Source organism: Hypanus sabinus, chromosome 5, assembly GCF_030144855.1.
Source record: "Hypanus sabinus isolate sHypSab1 chromosome 5, sHypSab1.hap1, whole genome shotgun sequence".
Lineage (NCBI taxonomy): Eukaryota > Metazoa > Chordata > Chondrichthyes > Myliobatiformes > Dasyatidae > Hypanus > Hypanus sabinus.
Genome location: NC_082710.1, coordinates 174,888,796 through 174,901,021, shown reverse-complemented (window position 1 = coordinate 174,901,021; position 12,226 = coordinate 174,888,796). Strand labels below are relative to the sequence as shown.

Here is a 12,226-nt window from a genome sequence, read left to right as displayed (position 1 = left end):
ATGGGTGGTTCATGGCGCAGGCTTGATAGGCCAAAGAGCCTGTTTCTATGCATGACTGTCAGCAGCTTGAGGTACAGAATCTTGTTGGTGTTGCTCCATGACTCTCTAAATACAGCAAAGCATGGTGCTTCAAAATACAAAACCATCCAACCACAAGATTTGTGATATTCTAAACAACCCTGTCAAGAAATACAGACATGATGGAGCTATTTTAATATCAGAACAAAGTCATTTATAATCATGGCTTTATTGCAAAAGTAATATTTCTACAACATTGTAATAAAACAGATTGATTTATGTTCCCAAAAATTAAAAAGCTAGCTGTTTTTTTTAATAGCAATTTAGTGCACATTAAATATGTTTCTCACATAATATTTTCAGCTGATTGATTGACTGCATTACAAATTTTTGTACTATTGCCATGACATTGGCCCTGAGCAGCGTCCAGACTTCAAATGGGAATGTCAATCAAATGAATTAATGCAGATTTAAATCAGTTCAGCTACTAATTCCTGTGCCATTCTAACAAATAATTACTAACACATGGGTGATTGTCTCTATTCTCCTATCTTAAAACCACAATTAAATCCAATTTAGTTTTGATTATTGCAATTGGCAGTTTCAATGCGCAGCTCCATGGTATGCACATGGTTAGATTGTTTAAACACTACCACACAACGGTGGAACTTACTGCTTGAATTTTTATCACTTTTTTTTTGCATATTGTTCAGTAGGTGTTCTGATTTTTGAGGAGGTAGAGCAGTAAATAGAGTGAATAGAGTAAAGTTTAGTGTGATTTTGATGAAGTAAATGAAAGACAGATCATTAAGATAATTGAGAGAAAATGCAAAAAGTATCAGAGAGAAAGGAAGAACTGCATGATAGACAGAACAGCTTCGTGCCGTATTGTCAAAGAGTGCACACATGCAAAAGGGAGCCGAGGAACCAGACTGGTATCTTTCCAATGAGATGTTACACAGAAATCCCATCTGCCTTCTCTAGTAAATGCAACAGATGGCATAGATGTTATTGCCAGTGCCCTGGTCAATATTTATCACTATCAGCATTACTTGTAATAAATTATTGCCGATTAGCACACTGCTGTACATGTAGGAGAATGCTGTGCACAAATAGGCAATAATCAATAGAAGGTAGTGACAACCTTCAATGGATCGCAATGACAACAATATCCGAATCTAAAAAAAAGGATGAATAAAACACTGTAAACATATCATTGGCTTACAAGCACTGAAGAGACACCCAAGATCATGAAAGCTAAAGAAACACAAGCTTTCTTTCACATAAATCATCTGGACTGGCAATGAGGTGGTGCAGGATCTATACTGCCAACGATTCAATTAAACTACCAAACTCCAGAAATTATTAGTTCCTGATCCATCCACTATTCGAGGCAATTTCACTAACTTGTTCACATAAAATCAGAATGAAGGATAAACTGGCCAATCTGCCTGAGCTTCAACAAGGTTGCCCCTCCTTGTATAACCTTTTCAACAGATTAAACTTCAAGATCTCACAGTGAAATATTTCTCATAGTAGGTGAGCCAAGAGTAATCAGATGAAAAACAGATCACCACCACTTAATATAGCCATGTGTTTACAGGGCAGTCATATCTTGCGCACACCATAGAACAGTTAACATTGTTAACATATTCCCACAACTAATGATCTTACTTTAAAGACTCTTTATCTTGTTATTTTGTGCTCTTGTTATTTATTGCTATTTATTTATATTGCATTTCAAGAGCTTGTCTTCTATACTCTTTCATTGATCCCATTTATAGTTACCGTTCTATAGACTTGCTGAGCGTGCCCGCAGGTGAAAAAATCTCAGGGTTGTATGTGCTGACATGTTTGTACCCTGATAATAAATTTTACTCTGAACTTTGAATATGTACTAACAATGTGGCTTATAAACATTATTTAGTATAGGTAGTGGATCAAGTCTTTTGGTGTACAGGATACCAGCAATAAGCAAATAGTATTGCTGAACTGTGTTCTTAAATACTTTTAATTTCTCTTTGAAGGGTGAACAGTGGAAAGGATAAACAGTTTGAAGTTCCTAGTGTCAGCTTCTGAGATTTCTACAGAGCCCACCATATTGATGCAATTACGAAGGCGGCATGACAGAGGCTATATTTCATCAGGAGTTTGAGATCTGACATCTCACCAAAGACTCTCAGTAAATTTCCATAGATGCATCCATTTGACTGGTTGCATCGTTGTCTGGTATAGAGGGGCCATTGCATGGGATCATTAAAAAAAAAGTTGCAGAGGGTTGTAAACTCAGCCAGCTCCATCATGGGCAGTAACCTCTCTGTCCAAGGACATCTTCGAAAGGCATTGCTTTAAAAAAAAGGCAGCATCCATTATTGAGGAACCTCCCCCACCACCACCACTCAGGAGATTCCCTCATCTCATTGCTACCGTAAGGGGGTGGGTCAGGAGCCTGAAGAGAGACACTCAGTTTCAGGAGCAGCTATCAGATTTCTAAATGGTCATTGAACCCATGGACATCACCTCACTAGTTTTTGCTTTCTTCTTGCGCTGCTTATTCATTTTTATATGTATATTTGGTATTGTAATGTATAGTAAAGTTTATGTATTGCCCTGTACTGCTGTCACAAAACAACACATTTCAGAAAACATGTAAATCTGATTCTGATGCTTGGGGTCAGTAATGGATAGGGGTGAAGCTAATAATGGGGTGAGCAATGGCAGCTGTTTCACTGAATGGCAACTTCAAGTTAAAATGAAGCAGGATGCAATATGGTTACAACATGAGATTAAGCTATATCCTCCTCTCCCCCCCCCCACCTTTTTATTCTGGTGTCTTCCCCCTTCCTTTCCAGTCCTGAAGAAGGGTCAACTGTTACTCATTTCCACAGACGCTATCTGACCTGCTGTATTCCTCCAGCATTTTGTGTGTGTTGCTTTGGATTTCCAGCATCTGCATAATTTTTTGTGTCTAAGAACAACAGTGCTGCCATGTCATAGCACTAACACACTATGCAATAATACAGTCTCCTAAAGCAGTGGAAACTGGCTATAATTTGAGGGTTTTTTTTTTATATCAGAGAAATCTATTGGTAGTTTTTTAAAGAAAAACAATTGACATTGTGTTAGGAAAGTCATGGGCTGAAGGGCCTGTACTGTTCTAAAAACAGTCAACCTCAAAAGATAACTCTTGTGTTTCTCTCCCACCTCCTACAGAGGCGTTTCTGATTTTATTTCAAGATTTTAGTTTGGAACCAAACTCAAATGTGTCAACAGCAAAGTTATTCGATTATATGCAATGCCCAAGTTCAACATACCCAGACTGCATGGAGATTTGCTTTGCATTACCTCATTTCGTGTCCACTTCAGAATACTCCACAGTAATTAATCACCATTGTAACCAAATTCTTCCCTGTCCACCCACTTGTTAATATCTAATAGGGAAACTAATAAGAGATTTAAGGAAAGATGCAAGGTAGATTTTAAAAAGATCAATGGTGTTAACTCCAAACCTATATGCAGCTAGGAAGAACATGTTTAAGGTAATGCAGGTAAACTGACCCAATATTATTAGAGATTTAAAAACAGTTAGAGGTAAGGATTAACTTTGTCACATGTACATTGAAACATGCAGTGAAATTTGTTGTTTTGCATCAATGACCAACAGGATTGTGTTGCGGAGAGCCTGCAAGGCTTGCCATACTTCCAGAGTCAACATAGCATGCCCACATCTCATTAACCTTAATCTGTACATCTTTGGAATATGGAAGGAAACCAGCGTGGTCACAGAGAGAACATACAAACCCCTTAAGACAGTGGTGGGAATTGAACCCTGTCTGCTGGCAGTATAATAGCGTTTTACTAACCATTATGCTACTGTATGCTACTTTATGCTACTTTTGTTAGAGCTTCTATAAACCAATACTCCCTAATTATGTGACATACTACAGAACCACAGGCAAAGTGCCTGACTGGCCCACTTGACTGGTCAACTTGTAGAACTCCATTGGAATTGGTAGCTATAGGAGATTCTGTGAGGGGTGAGGGGAGCGGTGACGGGGTGGGGGGGGGAACTACAACATGCAGCATAGGGTCAGAGGAGATAAAAAAACAAAAACAAGTATGCATTACAGAAGCTGAAGGTTGAACTTGTCGCCCTGAGGAATTTGCAGCTCACTCACAAGTAGAGGTGGTGCAATCTTAGCATCCCCCAGTTGCTCTTGGTCACGTGCAAGCCCGGGTAAAAAAACGGGTAGACCTTCTCAGTGAAGGTGGCATGAAAAGTGAAGAGATGAGAAAAAATATCCGCATCATAGAAGGAAACCCTTCCACCTTCATAGTCTAGGTAAACCCCAATCCGTGTAGGAATGTCCTTCATCTCGATCACTTTAGGGTGGACTAAGAAAGCACCAAAATTGTCCTTGTCCCTGTACACTGTCCAGTATCCATACTTAGGAGACTGCCGGACATCACCCTTCCGGTTGACAGACTCTCTTGCCACACCCAGACTCCAATCCTTCCCATCTCCCACGTCCACTTGCCAGTAGTGCCTTCCCGAAGTGAACCCATCGGTGGCCAGGATGAAGGCGGCAACGCTGAATCTTTCCGGGATGTCAGGAACCAACTTGGGCTTCTCGTTGTACCTCACTCTCGTTGGTCCACAGAGGGAGAGGTGGGAGCTGGCAGTGTCAGGATCAAAAGTCAGATTAGACAGACCTGCAGAGATGAATGAATGCAACATATCAAGAAGTAAACTTGATTAGCAAAAGCCGACCTGGTGACCACTTTCCAGAAGACTTCAGTTGCTTGTCACTTAAGTGTCCATGTGGTATAGAAGGCAACTTGCGAGTGTCAGAATTGGAATGGGAACTAGAATTAAAATGGGTGGCCACCTTTTTGAGACAGGCAGAGCAAAGATGTCATTCTGACATGTCGTTCCATGGCCTTCTCTACTGCCATGATAAGGCCAGTCTCAGGCCTCATTGCATATTCTGTCTGGGTAGCCTCAAAGCTGACAGTATAAACATTGATTTTTCCATCCTCTTTTTCAATTCCCTACTCTGGCTCCCCTCTTACCTCTTCTTCTCATCTGCCATTAGTGCCTCTCCTTTGTTTCCTCCCATGGTCTGCCCTCCTCTCCTATCAGATTCTGTCTTCTTCAGTCCATTAGCTCTTCAATCACCTCCCAGATGCTCATGTCCTTCCCCCTCTCCACCCATCTACTTTCCCTCACATCTGGTTACACCCAAGACCTGCCTGCTCGTACTCCTTCCTGTCCCCTCACCTTCTTATTCTGGCTTCTTCCTCAGACTGAAATGTTGACTCTTTCTTCTTCTCCTGACTTCCTCCAGCATTTAGTGTGTAGCAACTGTACTGTAATTGCTGGATAATTCACTAGACAATTACATGCATGTTGAAGATGATATTAAAAAAACAAACATACACGAAAAGTACACGAATCTGATAGGAGAGGAGGGCAGACCATGGGAAAAAACAAAGGAGAGGCACTAATGGCAGATGAGGAGAAGAGGTAAGAGGGGAGCCAGAGTAGGGAATTGAAAAAGAGGATGGAAATATCAATGTAAACTACACGAAAAGTAACAATTCCTCAGGGTTCCTATGGGAGCCTATGTCAAGCAATGAACCGGTATTGTTCCTCTTCGAATGTTCAGCCATTCACCCTCATTTCCATCAACTCATCCTAAATTCCACTCTGCACCTACACAAGAGGTATCTCACTGACACCTACCTGATACTGAAAGGCTGTGGTGAGAATGCCTCCACCAGGAGGAGAGTCTAGGATCGGGAATGAAACTCTTTATTCCTCTTCATAGATGCAGCCTGACCTGCTGAGTTCCTTCAGGCATGTGCGTGAATCTGCACTCTGGATTTCCAGCATCTGCAGAATCTCATATTTATGGGATCGATTCTGGGCATAAAATAAGCCGGACACAACAATCTCCAAGTTTTGGTGAGGGTGGGGGAGTGGAAAAATGGAAGGCACTGGCAAATAGCCGAGAGACAGAGACGGGCACATATGACAGAGCAGGTAGGACAGCGAACAAAAGCTTGGTTCTTAGACCAAATGGGTAGCTCCTCTGTGTGAAAGCATCCACCATTTCTGCAAATGGATCCATGGGTGTTGTCCAGATTACGAAAATCTCTCAGCAACCAGTGAACCAAAGTTAATATTCTCCTCAAAATGGGGTACTGGTGATGAAGAGGAAGATAATATGATCTTCTCCTTGTGCATCTACACCCTTGACTTTTATTTTTAAAAGACAAATTTCTACCTGAGTGACTCACCTGGATCTAAGATCTTGAACATGTTTTTCCAAGTCCAGTACTGCAGAGGACCTAGGTAGTTCTCAGGCTTCACCTTCATGACCACGTGTTCCAAGGGAGGCACCAAAACCTTTGTTCTACATTTGAAAATAAGAAGTTGGAACTATTTACTGGCAGTGAAATATTTTGCAAAAAGTATCTGTCGCATAATCACTAGAGCTCTGCCAGGGACAGGGATTTTGGTTAGGACAGGATATTGGAAAAGTTATAGTGTTTTCTTTGGAACGGAGGTGGATTTCAATGCAATAAAAGTCTTTGGGCTGGCCAGTAACCAGAGGTCAGAGATTTGAAACTTATTGACAAAAAGATCCAAGGGAGTCAAAAAACAAAGATGTTTGAATTTTACTACTGACAATTCCTAACTGAAGTGGTGCACAACACTTCCTCAGAATGCCAAACAGTTTCCTTCTGCGCAATCATTTTCTACCATCCTATGGTAAAACAGGTTAAAGATTAGCTTTCTTTGATGGATATCCATTGAAACATCCAGTGAAATGCATCATCTGTGTCAATGACCAACACAGTGTGCTGGGGTAGCCCACAAGTGGTACTATGCTTCTGGCAAGCCCACAACCTACTAATCCCAACCTTTAGAACGTGGGAGGAAACCGAAGCATCTGGAGGAAACTGATGTAGTTACGGTGTGAGGGTACAAACTCCTCACAGACAGTGGTGGGAATTGAACCCTGATCTTCAGATTGGGTGCTGGTTCTATAAAGCACTGCGCCAACCACTACGCTATGGTGCCAAAGGGGAGAGGTTCAATATTTTAGTCCTAGAAGCCCATTTATAGACCACCTTCTGCCTTTAGAATGTCCCAAAACTCTACTTTCTGAAATCTATGATGGCCAGTTTGTATACATCAGTTGATGGGAGGCTTGATTGTCAGTGTGGATGAGGAGGGCTGAAGGGCCTATTTTGGTTTTGTGTGACTAATAATCTCAAAACGAGGGGATGTAATTTTAAAGTGTTTGGAAGGAAGTATAGTGGAGATGATAGGTAGTTTTTATTAAAGCAGAGGCAAATGCATGGAACCTGCTGCCAGCAGTGGTGGTAGGGACAGACAGAATAGGGGTATTTATGAAACTCTTAGATAGCCACAATGATAATAGAAAAGTATCGGGCTATCTGGGGATGGAAGGGCTAGATTGATCTTGGAGCAGGTAAAAAGCTTAATGCAACATCGTGGGCCGAAAGGCCTGTACTGTTCTATGTTCTAAATCTTGACGTCTCATTGCACTGGGTGAGGGAAGCATGGAGGTCTGGATTCTAGGAGCTCATCCTCCAATTTTGCCAAATATCTACAGATGAAAAGCCTTAACTTAATGCCTGATTTGAAGATCGGCACCCTTGGCAACGTGGCACTGCCTCGCAGTACTTGACTCACATTTCCATGACCTTTTGAGCCAGACTCAAGAGTGGCATGGACGAGATCAGGAAGATGCTTTGTGCCAGTGATGCTTGCAAATTCATGCCACTGCAACAGTCCTGTACCTTCTAATATTTTTCTCCCTTTGAGCATGGATCTCAGGTTCTATGAACTCATCCCTCTTCTAGTAAAGTGTCTAGAATCTGTTTTTCTTAATTCAACCCTTTTTCCAGCAAACAGACTGCGGTGTGTCATGTAACACGTTTGGAAAACTTTACTACAGGTGGCCAAGCCTCTTAACTTGGGAATATGGTAGCACTGTGGTTAGTGCAGTCACTTTACAGTGCGAGGGATCACTGATCAGCACTTGATTCCTGTGAGGAGATTGGATGTTCTCCCAATGATTGTGTGGGTTTCCTCTAGATACTCCAGTTTCCTCTCACATTCCAAAGACGTACATATTAGGATAAGTAAGTCGCGGACATGCTTTTTTGCGGCCAAAAGCGCGGCAACACTTGCTGGCTGGCCCCAGTACACTGCTCAGCAATGATGCAAATGACATTTTTCAGTGTACAGTATGTGTGGCAAATATTTCTTCAGCAGTTTGCTCAGGGCACGACTGTGCAAGCACGTGGACGTCAGCCAGTTAGAAGAGTTTAAAAGGAGACAGCTTTATAGAGCGGGCGCCAGAGGAGCAGGCGATAGAGTAGAGGGAGACAAGGGTAGGGAGGCCTGGTTCAACGGGACTTAGGCATTAACGGGTCGAGGCAAGGTAGGTTAACTGTGTAGAGTACAGACAGGAAGTGTGTGTGTGTGTGAGGCCAGTGTTCTGCGCTTGGTGTCAGATGTGGGAAGTCATGGAGACTCTCAGCCTCCCGGTTGGCCGCATCTGCGCCAGGTGCATCGAGCTGCAGCTCCTTAGAGACCGCTTTAGGGAACTGGAGATGCAGCTCGATGACCTTCGTCTGGTCAGGGAGAGTGAGGAGGTGATAGAGAGGACCTATAGGCAGGTAGTCACACCGGGGCCACGGGAGACAGGTAAGTGGGTAACAGTCAGGAGAGGGAAGGGCAGAAGTCAGAGGCTAGAGAGTACCCCTGTGGCTGTACCCCTTAACAATAAGTACTCCTGCTTGAATACTGTTGGTGTGGGGGGGGGGGGGGGGAAGCAATAGTGGCTGTGCCTCTGGCACAGAGTCTGGCCCTGTGGATCAGAAGGATAGGGAAAGGAGGAGGAAGGCAGTAGTGATAGAGGACTCTATAGTTAGGGGGTCAGACAGGTGATTCTGTGGATTCAGGAAAGAAAATACGGATGGCAGTTCGCCTCCCAAGTACCATGGTCCAGGATGTTTCAGATCGCGTCCACGATATCCTGCAGTGGGAGGGAGAACAGCCAGAGGTCGTGGTACATATTGGTACCATTGACATATGTAGGAAAAGGGAGTAAGTCCCGTAAACAGACTACAGGGCGTTAGGAAGGAAGTTGAGAAGCAGGACTGCAAAGATAGTGATCTCGGGATTACAGCCTGTGGCACGTGACAGTGAGTATAGGGATAGAGTGATGTGTAGCATAAATGCGTGGCTGAGGGATTAGAGCGGGGGCAGGGATTCAGATTTCTGGATCGATGGGACCTTTTTTGGGACAGGAGTGACCTGTGTAAAAAAAAAGGACAGGTTGCTCTGGAATCCCGGGGGGACCAATATTCTAGCAGAGAAATTTGCAAAGGCTATTTGGGAGAGTTTAAACTAGAATTGCTGAGGGGTGGGAACTGAACCGATGAGACAGAGGAAGAGGCGGTTGGCTCAGAAATAGAGAAAGGTTGGAAACAGTGTGAGAGGGAGGATAGGCTGGTGATACAGAAGGGACACACTCAGACTGAAGGTTTGAGATGTGTCTATTTTAATAGAAGGAGTATTGTGAACAAAGTGGATGAGCTTAGAGTGTGGATCAGTACTTGGAGCTATGATGTGATGGCCATTACAGAGATTTGGATGGCTCAAGGGCAGGAATAGTGACTTCGAGTGCCAGGCTTTAGATGTTTCAGAAAGGATAGGGAGGGAGACAAAAGAGGTGGGGGCGTGACAGTGTTCATCAGAGATTGTGTCATGGCTGCAGAAAAGTAGGAAGTTAAGGAGGGATTGTCTACGGAATCTCTGTGGGTGGAGGTTAGGAACAGGAAGGGGTCAATAACTACTGTTTTTTTTAAATATATAGACCACCCTATAGTAACAGGGACATTGAGGAGCAGATAGAGAGACAAATTCTGGAAAGGTGTAACAACAGGGTTGTCATGGTCGGAGATTTCCAAATATTGATTGTCATCTTCCTAGAGCGAGGGGTTAAGATAGGGTGGAGTTTGTTAGGTGTGTTCAGGAAGGTTTCTTGACACAATATGTAGATAAGCCTACAAGAGGAGAGGCTATACTTGATCTGTGTTGAGAAATGACCCTGGTCAGGTGTCAGATCTCTCAGTGGGAGAGCATTTTGGAGAGAGTGATTCTATCTTCTTTACCATAGCATTGGAGAGGGATAGGAACAGACAAGTTAGTAAAGTGTTTAATTGGAGTAAGGGGAAATATGAGGCTATCAGGCAGGAACTTGGAAACATAAATTGGGAATAGATGTTCTCAGGGAAATATATGGAACAAATGTGGCAAATATTCAGGGATATTTACGTGGAGTTCTGCATAGGAACATTCCAATGAGACAGTAAGGATGGCAGGGTACAGGAACTGTGGTGTACAAAGGCTGTTGTAAATCCAGTCAAGAAGAAAGAAGAGCTTACGAAAGGTTCAAAAAACTGGGTAATGATAGAGATCTAGAAGATTATAAGGCTAGCAGGAAGGAGCTTAAGAATGAAATAAGGAGACCCAGAAGGGACCGTGAGAATGTCTTGGTGGACAGGATTAAGGAAAACCCCCAATGCATTCTACAAATATGTGAACAGCAAGAGGATAAGAAGTGAAAGAATAGGACTTATCAAGTGTAACAGTGGGAAAGTGTGTATGGAACTGGAGGAGATAGCAGAGGTACTTAATGAATACTTTGCTTCAGTACTCACCACGGAAAAGGATCTTGGTGATTATAGGGATGACTTGCAGCAGACTGAAATGCTTGAGCATGTAGATATTAAGAAAAAGGATGTGCTGGAACTTTTGGAAAACATCAAGTTGGATGAGTCACCGGGACTGGACGAGATGTACCCTAGGCTATTGTGGGAGCTGAGGGAGATGATTTCTGAGCCTCTGGCGATAATGTTTGCATCATCAATGAGGACGGGAGAGGTTCCAGCAGATTGGAGGGTTGTGGATGTTGTTCCCATATTCAAGAAAGGGAGTAGAGATAGCCCAGGAAATTATAGACCAGTGAGTCTTACTTCAGTTGATGGAAAAGATCCCAAAAGGTAGGATTTATGAATGTATGGAGAAGCACAATATGATTAGGAATAGTCAGCATGGCTTTGTCAAAGGCAGGTCGTGCCTTTTAAGCCTGATTGAATTTTTTGAGAATGTGACTAAACACATTGATGAAGGTAGAGCAGTAGATGCAATGTATATGGATTTCAGCAAGACATTTTACAAGGTACCCCATGCAAGGCTTATCGAGAAAGTAAGGAGTCATAAGATACAAGAGGACATTGCTTTGTGGATCCAGAACTGGCTTGCCCACAGAAGGCAAAGAGTGGTTGGAGACGGGTCATATTCTGCATGGAGGTTGGTGACCGGTGTTGTGCCTCAGGGATTTGTTCTGGTACCCCTAACTCTCAGTGATTTTTAAAAATGACCTGGATGAGGAAGTGGAGGGATGGGTTAGTAAATTTGCTGATGATAAATTTGCTGGTGTTGTGAATAATGTGGAGGGCTGTCAGAGGTTACAGTGGAACATTGATAGGATGCAAAACTGGGCTGAAAAATGGCAGATGGAGTTCAACCCAGATAAGTGTGAAGTGGTTCATTTTGGTAGGTCAAATATGATGGCAGAATGTAGTATTAATGGTAAGTCTCCTGGCAGTGTGGAGGATCAGAGGGTTCTTGGGGTGCTGGTTCTGGTCGCCTCACTACAGGAAGGATGTGGAAACCACAGAAAGGGTGCAGAGGAGATTTTCAAGGATGTTACCTGAATTGAGGAGCACACCTTATGAGAATAGGTTGAGTGAACTTGGCCTTTTCTCCTTGGAGTGACAGAGGATGAGAGGTGACCTGATAGAGGTGTATAAGATGAGAGGCATTGATTGTGTGGATAGTCAGAGACTATCAGAGACTGATAGTCAGAGACTGAAATGGCTAGCATGAGAGGGCACAGTTTTAAGATGCTTGGAAGTAGGTACAGAGGAGATGTCAGGGGTTAAGTTTCTTTTAAACACAGAGAGTGGTGAGTACTGCCAGCTACGGTGGTGGAGGCAGCTATGATAGGATCTTTTAAGAGACTCCTGGATAGGTACATGGAGCTCAGAAAAAATAGAGGCCTATGGGTAACCCCGGGTAATTTCCAAGGTACGG

At 43.1% G+C, this 12,226-nt stretch overlaps 1 protein-coding gene across 2 annotated transcripts in view; it reads right to left on the bottom strand.

Annotated features, from left to right (window-relative positions):
* Positions 1 to 228: 228 nt before the first annotated feature.
* Positions 229 to 12,226, bottom strand: part of LOC132394629 (zinc-binding protein A33-like) — a 28,795-nt gene continuing 16,797 nt past the window's right edge. For both annotated transcript variants that reach the window (XM_059970974.1, XM_059970973.1), the window contains 2 exons: positions 6,322 to 6,437; positions 229 to 4,731 (listed from right to left, as the gene is read on the bottom strand). In XM_059970974.1, the coding sequence (XP_059826957.1) occupies positions 4,193 to 4,731; positions 6,322 to 6,437 (655 nt within the window). In that variant the 3' untranslated portion in view covers positions 229 to 4,192. The remainder of the gene's footprint in view (positions 4,732 to 6,321; positions 6,438 to 12,226) is intronic.